Here is a 9,602-nt window from a genome sequence, read left to right as displayed (position 1 = left end):
AGCATTAACACTTCATAAGGCTTACCATAGTGAATCAGGGTAAGACAAACACACATCCTGGAAGATAGAGTGATGATTTGACTGATTTAAATGTTAATATAGAAAAAAAAACAGTAAACCAGGATAGATGCTTCAACATTAAAAACCCTGTCCATATCTCTTCAAATCCCCTCAAACTGAAGTTTAGTTGATCAGAGTGTGTGTGTGCACTGCCTCCTAGAGGAGGAGAACTGCAATGTACACATCATCAGCAGCACTGCAGTGAAATGTGCAGCAGAACAACACGAGAGAAAAGACATTTAGATTAAATTATTTAATGAATACAAAGAAGAATCTATTATTTAAAGTTCAGTGCATACAAAAACAAGATTCATAAACAAAAACATCTGATTAACATTGCTAGTAGATCCATCCTTGATATATGATCAACCACTAAACGTGAGAAATATCCAGAAATTACATTAAAAAGAACCGAGTGCTTATGAACTGATGACCTTTATAATTGCCTGTCATTGAAATAGTGTCTACGTTAGATCATGTTTAGAATAAAAAAAACATCCATTTTATACGAACAATGTCAATGCAAACACCAGGAACAGAAAGTGGTCGGGATTGATGTGCAACCAAACACAGGAATAAACATGATAAATAAAGATCAGAAGGTCCGATGCTGTTCGTCAGGTTTCACTCGACATCATCTTCCTCCAGACTCTGAGAGCTCACTATCCGCTGTGAACAGGAGAACACAGAGGTCACAAGGTCAGATCGAGAACAGCATGCGTCGCATAATGCCAATGACAGATACTTCAGTGTTCAAGAGGTGAAATAGCTAAAAGTCACTGCAAAGACATTTAACTTTGGTAGTTCTTGGTTTTCTCTCGCATTCTTTCTTGTCCCAGAAGCGACACGCGGCTCGTGGGGGGTTTTAAAGAATGCACAGGGGTAGGGCTGGGTATCGCTTCAGTTTTAACCATTCCAATTCTGCTTATTGATTCTGATTGATTCCTAATTTCGATTCCAATACGGTAGGAAAAAAATAAAATTGATATTCACATTTAGTCTTATTGCAAAATATTTATTTGTAGTTGAATATCATGAACAAAAACCAACAGGCTAAAGGAACACTTACACGAGGAACGCTTGCCTGTGGTTTAAATATACATAGGTACTCAGGTACAGAAACTGCAATCAAATGTAAAATAACACTGCCGTTTATAGATCAAATATACATTACAAATATAGTTACAGAAGTTATTTAGTCAAGAACGAGCGAATTATCTCTTTGTCTTCCGATTGGTGTTATTATAGAGACGGCAGAGGAATATTAGGCTGCTGTCACTTTAAGAGCTGCCCGATACAGGTACTCACGCCTGCAGCTCTGAAAACAGCGAGTCGTCTCACGCTTGATGGTTTAAAATCACATTTTCTGTGAGCTCTTTGGATGCGTGCACGAGTCGTCTCGCGGTTGAATGGCTTAAAGTCATATTGAAATGCTCACAAAGGAATCGATAAGAGGAATCGAAATTTCAATTTCATAACAAGTATTCGATTCCAGAATTGGAAGTGAGTTTGGACCCCAGCCCTCACAGGTGTGCAGTGAGGAGTGCGCTCACCTGACTGATGGAGGGGAGTTTGGACCCCAGCCCTCACAGGTGTGCAGTGAGGAGTGCGCTCACCTGACTGATGGAGGGGAGTTTGGACCCCAGCCCTCACAGGTGTGCAGTGAGGAGTGCGCTCACCTGACTGATGGAGGGGAGTTTGGACCCCAGCCCTCACAGGTGTGCAGTGAGGAGTGCGCTCACCTGACTGATGGAGGGGAGTTTGGTGAGCAGCATCTGGAAGACCGGCGCGGGCAGCGTTTGCTGGAGCACCTGCAGGAGCTGCTGTGGTTGGCCACACACTGCGATCGCATTGGTCAGGTGATCCACACCCTTCTCGTAGTCTCCTGAGGAAAACATGTGGGCGTTTAGCACTTCAGTGTGTGTGTGTGTAAACCCAGATGATAGTGAGACGGACGCCTCACCCTGAGCCAGAAGCTCCTCGCCCAGCTGGATCTCATCCAGGAAGAACTTCTGCACGGCTCCGGCATCTTTAAGATCTGGCAGCTGGAGGATATAAAGACCGACAGTCAAACCTTCACCGTCATAAAGCACTTGCAAATGAGTATAAGGGGTCCACGGAAAAATGCATTGAAAATAATAATAATAAAATAAGACCTAACTAAAAACAAAAATGTGAAATAATAAAAAAATAATTAAAATAAATAGTCAAATGATTAAAAAAAAAAAAAAATTAAAAAATGATTTGAATTAATTAATACAATTTTAAATATTAGGGGGTCCATGGAACAAGGTAGAGAAAAAATAAATAAAAGAATAAGACCTAACTAAAAGAAATTATATATAAATATAATATATCATTAATATACAAATAAATGATAAAAAAATAAATAGAAAAATAATTAAAATAAATGAAAATGTAAAAAAGATCTCACCAAATAGTTAAATTGATTAAAATAAACAATTTGAATACAAATAAATGAGAAATGCATGGAAAAAAGTAGAGAAAAATAATAAAATAAGACCTCACTAAAAAATTTATATAATAATAAAAAGGAGTAAAATAAATTAAATATTTAAATTAAAAAAAGAAAATACAAAATTTGATTAAATTAATAAAAAAGGGATCAATTTTTTAAAAAGACCTAACTAAAAATGAAATACAAATATATTAAAATAAATGAAAACATATAAAATGATCACTAAATAACTAAATTGATTAAAATAAACAACGATTAACATATTAAATGTTTTCAAGTTATTTAAACAAGACCTAACTTAATTGTATTACAATAAAGATGGTTAAAATAAAAAACTAAAATAATAAAAATGATTTAAATAATAAATAAAATGCATACATAACAGTTTCTTTGTCACTGAAATAAAAACATTATAATGTAATAGAAAATTTACATTTTAAATAATATTTTACACATTTATAATATTTTTTCTTTGGGGTCTTTATTACACAATAAATATGTAGTCGTCTGAGGTCCCTTGCAGAAAGATGATACACAATGAAAAACTGCTTTAGAGGAACAAAAGGATTCATCCTCATAAACATCTAAACGTGATCAGACGTTTGACCTACTTGAGCAAGTCCAGATTTATCTTGAGCAGCTCTTTGAGTCTTCCTCCCTAAGAAGAAGAAAACAGCACATGAAACAACAGACTTATATATATATATATATATATATATATATATAATTAAGATGTACATAACGAATACAATCTTGAATCAAACACACAAAACCCATGTGACCAGACTAAGCTGATTGTGATTCAGTTCAGCCAATACGATTCTTCTTCATCTGTAGCTGCACTTACACAGGTGAAGCGTTCATACGAGTCGTTCAAAGGAACCGATTCAATGAATCAATAGTACGTGCATGACATCCTAGGTCAAAATCAGACTATTATCTGAAACTAACTGAAAGTGACTATGTATTATAAAGACACGGTACTGTAATCTAAACACCGGCTCACTGCATGAGAAGTAACACGAACCAGTCTAACGTAAACAGCGTCCTAGTATTTTGTTAGCTAGTCTGGTCGATCTCGTGACTCACGTTGACGCAGTCTGGTTTTGAAGTTCGGATCGCTGCGTCGTTTTCTGTCGAAATAGATACAGTACCCGATGAGGAGCGCGCCACAGACGCCCGCGGCGATCGCGCTCGGTTTGCCGCCGATCATCGCGGCGCGTTGACGGAGATCTGCTGCTGCACGTCCTCGTGCTCACGGACACGGACTCAAGAGAGCGGCGGAAGGACCCCTCTGTGTGACGTCAGCAGTGTGAAGGTGTTCGCTGCAGACGCCTGAAAGAACACACACAGCGTCACATGCTCTTTCTGGCTTTATTTCTCTTTTCTTTATTTTTCTTTTCTTTTTTATTGTTATATTTCAAGTTATACTTCCAAAATGTGTAAAAGAAATGTGTCAAAAACTTGATATTGAATTCTGTAATTTTGAAAATGCAAAAAAATAAAATATATTTTTTTTTATTCTTTCTGGCTTCAATGAAATTCTGAAAAGAATAGAGAGAAAATAACGGTTTAATTAATTTACTTTACCATACTTTTCACATAATATCACATTCATGAATGGAAGTGTAATAAAAAAGTACAGACAGATATTTTTATTCCCCCCTTTTTTTAATGTATAATATTTGTTTTTGAACTAAAGTCCATGTAAAATGTTTGAATAATAATAATATTAGTAAAACATTTACCAGTGACTTTCTTCACATTTATTAAATATATATATAACTCTTTTGACTAAAATAGATGGAATTGCTGACATAAAAGCATTTCGTCATTTTCAATTTTAATTTTAATTGCATTTCTACATTGTTTAATGCTTCTTATTAATGTAATAATGTCTTCATAAGACTCTCACCCGACTCATGCTGGCTTGATTTATTTTATTCTGAACAAGCTCTAAAACTAGGGAAGAATATATAGGTGTGTGTGTGTGTGTGTGTGTGTGTGTGTAAACAAATATATATCCATATAAATGAATGATTGGTCAGGTTCTGCTATTCTTCATAAGATATCTCCATAAATAGGCAAAACCAGTGCGACATCTGGCCAGATCTGGGCCGACACTATATGTTGCTGTCGAAACGGTCATAAATACCATAAAAAAAATTAAATTACAAACAATACGACAAATACAACAGAAAAAAGACACAAATAAAATATCAATTTAGCCTACTAATAATACAGAATTTGAATAAAGTAATCAAATGTAAACATCTGTATAATCTTCAAAATATGAATTAAATATACATAGATTATTATTAAAGTTACTAAAGTGATTCAGTGAAGAGCAGTGAGTGATTCTCTTGTTTTCTTTTGTTGTCTGATTAACATTAAAAGACAGAGAGAGCCGGTTTATTAGGTTACTGTCACTTTAAGACCAAATGCACAGACGTCCTGACAAGCATTCAATTACTTTCCCAACAGTTTGTGTTCACTTAAGAAATAACCAACTTTGTTTAAAGTCCCCCTGTGATGTAAATCCAGCCTTTAATGTTGTTTATGTGTCTATGTGGTGTTTTTAATCTGCTTTAAGACAAATCATGTGTAAATTCATAAGTCGACACCATTGCTGAGTATTTCCTCCTTAAAACTGCAGTGAACCAAAGACAGTCTCAAACACACGCTTTGAAATCGCTGGTGTTTCTGACGTCACAAACTACCTTGTAACCAATCAGATCAACGTGTGATCGTCAACCAGTGGATCTCTGAGCTGAGTGAGTGGAGGCGGGGCTCATTTGCATATTCATAGAACCGCGTATACTAAATGAGGCAAGGGTGTCGAGTTACATTCAAGATATTTTAAGGCATGAAAACATTTAAATATGTAATTTTGGTGATCAAAGATGAGTTTTAAGGGATAAAATGATTGACTACAGGAGGACTTTAAGTGAAAACTCGCCAAGAAAGGCATTTTGACATATTTCTGTGTGTATTTGCCCAAAGTATCCTATAGTTGTCCGTGTTTTTCTCCGTCTTGGATCGTGCACACAGAAAGCCGCTTCTGGAACAGCTTCTTCTGCTTTTGTTTTGAGCACATCAGGCAGGAGACTGTATATTATGACAGTCATATCACATGATTAGACTGATTTGGATGTTACGCAGGAAGGGCAACGCTTTAAAGGGGACATATCATGCTAAATGCACTTTTTTAGCCCTTAAATGCATTTTGTTGTATATTTGGAGTGTTTAGAAGTACAGAAAAGATGAAATTATTCTCTTCAGGTGCTTCGTTGATATCTTTATATTCTGTTTTGGTCATATTTTTCAACCGGTTCAGATTTTTCTGTTATCTATGACGTTTTTTGAACTATCACGTCACAGTATTTGCAGCGGAACTGCCAAATAAGGACATTGACTTCCGGCCCAACACTTCGAGCAATCCGCCATTATTATTTCTCGCTGCAATTTTGTAGTCCAAGCTAAAGGATGCAGAAGTTACGAGAGGGTAAGTTAAAATGTTCGGTTGTTGGATGTAGTAACCCACACGCTTCATTACACCGTCTAATTTAGATGAACTGCCGCGCTTGTGACAGGAGCATGTTTAACTGAAAGAACGAGCAGAGAGAGAGACCCGGTCGCGCGCGCGCTCACTCTCTCTCTTCAGAGCCAGGCGAAAGTGTAAACAAGACTTCACCGTCTCCAAACTAGACGCTGTCTTGCTCTCTCTCCCTCGGACATATTAATCAAAATAAATCGACACGGTGGTAAAAGGTCGGAAGACCAAAGTTTCATGTGTAAATACAGTACACACCATTGCGATACATCCATATGAAGACGTTGTTCTGCAGGTTCGTCGTCTTCATTTTCATCTCGCTCCGGCTCTGGCTCGAACATGTAAGGCTGGCTGGACAAGTCTTCCGTTGTTGACATTTTGTTAATAACGTGTGTATAAAAGTTTCTGTGCGCTAGATAATCCTATCTCTGCTACCAGACTACAAAAATGGCCGAACGGGGTGGAGTTGAACCGAGTGTCACCGCTACAACCTGGAGAGGGGGCGGGGTATGAAGTGTCTCAATATTATTTAAAGAGACCGCACCAAAACGAGTTGCTTTCAGAAGCACATTAGAAAAGGGGTAGAAAAGGGGCCTGTGGAGCTATAATAATGAGGAATTCAGACCCAAGCATTGCAGTTCCGCTTTATATAGACTACAAATGTATGATTTATATGTAAAAAGGAACAATTTAAAAGCATGATATGTCTCCTTTAAAGGGAAGGAACAGAATGCGACATGATTTCATAATCATTGGAAGCCAAAATAAAAACCAAAACTAAAATTCGAATAATTGTATCCATAGTCAATAAATCACCTGAGCACAAGGGGGCCCCCTGGTGGTGCGGGGACACATCTTGTGTATTTTGCATATATGAAGGACCGACACTGGGCAAAATACAATAGAGTGTGTGTTTGTGACGTCACTGTCGGCCGGAGTGACTGCGGTCACACACACTGAGTGGCAGAAACACTGATTGGTTTTCAGTGTGAATGCAGAGAAAAACATACAAAACACATCTAACACGGGACAGAGCTTTGAGATCGACTGTACAACTAGATTTGACAAGGAATCTGAGGTGTGTTTTTTACAGACTGACGAAAGCATCAGAACAGAGAAGCAAATGCATCGCTGCAAATCACAGACACAACCAGATCCAAGCAGAGGAAGCGGGATTTGCAGTTCTCATTTTGTGTACCCCATTTTGGGATAAAATCATACACTATATATTGTATTGACAACTCCTCAATTAAATATTTACCAGTGTATATTCTGCATAATTGGATGTTTTTAAATAAACACTGACAAAAAACTATACAAGTTTTAGGGCTGGACGATATGATGATATATATAACATTGATATAAGTGATCACCCAGATTTAGATCTATATTGTATTTATATAAAGCGTTCCCAGGCAAATTGCTCTATGTATTTCCCCGGCGTTTAAATCAGGCTCATATTAATGTCAGGAAACACTATTCCTGCTGCATGTCAATATCCACGGATCACTGGATCTTTGGTAAGTTGTAAGGAACACTATATCGAGTCCAACCTTTAGTTTACACTCATAATCATTCGTTTTCCTGGCGTTTTCGTAGTTTCTCCTGTTAAATCCAGTCCCACAGCAGCTCTTCTGCCACTCAGTCCGGCTGGGAAAGTGACGTCACACATTCCCTCTATAGATGCTTGTTTCCACCCCTGAATAAAAAGAAAATTGTGACTTTTTGAGCTATAAACTCGCAATTCTGACTATCGCTCGCAAATCCAAGTTTATAACTCGCAATTACTGGACTGTACCTTTTTCCTCAGAATTGTGAGATAAAAAGTCGCATTTGCCTTATTAGGGGTTCAAGCATGAAATGCTGAAGCCCTATTGTAATTATAAGGATTTGTAAAACTGATCGTTCAGGCCAAACCGTGAGACCTAGAGACGTGAAACCTGGCCAGATGGTAGGCCTCAATTTGGGGAGAACCTATCAGAGTATGACCCCGATTGGCCCATAGGTGGCGCTACAGCAACCAAAAGTACAAAATCGCTCACAACTCTTACACCGTTTGTCCAAGACTCAAGTGTCTTACACCACTGTGATCCCTGGCTTGAGTCGGACTCGGACAAAATGTGTATCTCCAATTTCGATTTAGGCAGGAACAATTTTCTGCTATGTCGAATTTTGTCCAAAACCTACTTTTGCGAACTAGTCCCTGGTTTTTCGCCCGATCGGAACCAAACCAGTCTAGGACAATTCTCTGGTCTCTCTGGTCTAGATCAATAATTATCGAAAAAAAATAACAGGTAACAGGGTCATTTAGAAAAGGGGCGTGACAAAATACACTCAAAAGCCTATAAATCCTAAAGGAAAACTTCAAGAGTTTCTCAGTTGCAAAAGCATGCAGAGTTTCATGGAGTGGCGCTAAAACTGTTAAAAAGCTTAAACGTTAAAAGCTTGCTAAATAAAACTAAATGTCTTTTGATGCTTATGTGCTTAAAGGCCTTAAAAGCTTGAACCCTGCTCAAATGCTGCTTGCAGCTTTAATTTTGTATTAGTAATTCTGCGGCGGAAAAAAGCTTCCATTAAAAACACACCAGATCAAATCTATAATCCTGCAGCATCATCAATCAATCATCTCTGATACACAGTGAAGTGGACATTAGAGTCACAAACTATGGCATTTATTTCAAAGGCTTTTCTGCTTACATTTGTACAATAAATTACACACTGTCCATCTTCTGATGAGCTTAATAAATATGATAGAACTTTCCGTTAAGCTTTGTCTCTCTCTCTCTCTCTCTCTCTCTCTCGTTCACAAACGGTCTTTTTTGCAAAGATCCATAAAACTTTACACTTCATGTACAGTTTGGAAAATACCACATTATAAAAAAAAAAAGAAAAGAAAGTCTAGTACAAGCACAGTTTAACGGAAATACACAGACGAGAAGGAAACGTAAAAGTGAGGAACTGAATCAAAACAAACTCCTACCGAAGTGAAAGAACGAAACGCAAATGAACGAATAAGAAAATGGACATGCTTTACCTTCCGAATGCACACAGACGCTACAGTTAAAACAGTAAAACTGTACAGAAACGTACATGGTATTAACAGTGCAAGATATTAAATAGCTCGACTCAAAACACACTTCTCAATATACAAATGTATAACAAAGGCATACAATTACATACAAGTGCCAAACGGTACAGTCCTTCAGGTTATGATACAACAGGGGAGTCTATACAAAGGAAAGATGTCTTCAGCATTGTACATACATACGGCATCTCGTTATAAACGCACGTTTTCTCCATCGTAAGTAAAGAGAGCGATGAACGAAGGGAAGTGATGATGTTCCTAGAACTCCTGAAGGAATAATTCACCCAAAAACGAACGATCACTCATTGCAAACCATGCCGTTATTTTTCCGTGAAGCCATTGTTGAAGAATATTCATGCATATCCAGTCAAGCATCCGTTTTTATGACAAATGTGCTTCTGAAATCGTGTAGATTTGACTGAAAT

At 37.5% G+C, this 9,602-nt stretch overlaps 1 protein-coding gene and 1 long non-coding RNA gene across 2 annotated transcripts in view; both read right to left on the bottom strand.

Moving 5' to 3' along the window:
• Positions 1-298: 298 nt before the first annotated feature.
• tomm20a (translocase of outer mitochondrial membrane 20) lies at positions 299-3,829 on the bottom strand. Its single transcript, XM_082153514.1, has 5 exons — positions 3,629-3,829; positions 3,151-3,197; positions 2,024-2,105; positions 1,803-1,945; positions 299-729 (listed from the first exon to the last, which is right to left on the bottom strand). Exons 1-5 carry the CDS (start codon positions 3,750-3,752, stop codon positions 685-687), a joined length of 441 nt encoding a protein of 146 aa, XP_082009640.1. The 5' UTR covers positions 3,753-3,829; the 3' UTR covers positions 299-684.
• A 4,919-nt stretch (positions 3,830-8,748) lies between these two features.
• The window catches only part of LOC309486257, a 2,244-nt gene continuing 1,390 nt past the window's right edge, over positions 8,749-9,602 (bottom strand). The window contains exon 2 of the long non-coding RNA XR_014201411.1: positions 8,749-9,602. This exon is cut by the window's right edge and continues 108 nt beyond it. This is a non-coding gene — a long non-coding RNA (uncharacterized lncRNA).

The sequence above is a fragment of the Leuciscus leuciscus genome, assembly GCF_965113295.1.
Source record: "Leuciscus leuciscus genome assembly, chromosome: 22".
NCBI lineage: Eukaryota > Metazoa > Chordata > Actinopteri > Cypriniformes > Leuciscidae > Leuciscus > Leuciscus leuciscus.
This window is presented reverse-complemented; position numbering and strand designations above follow the sequence as displayed.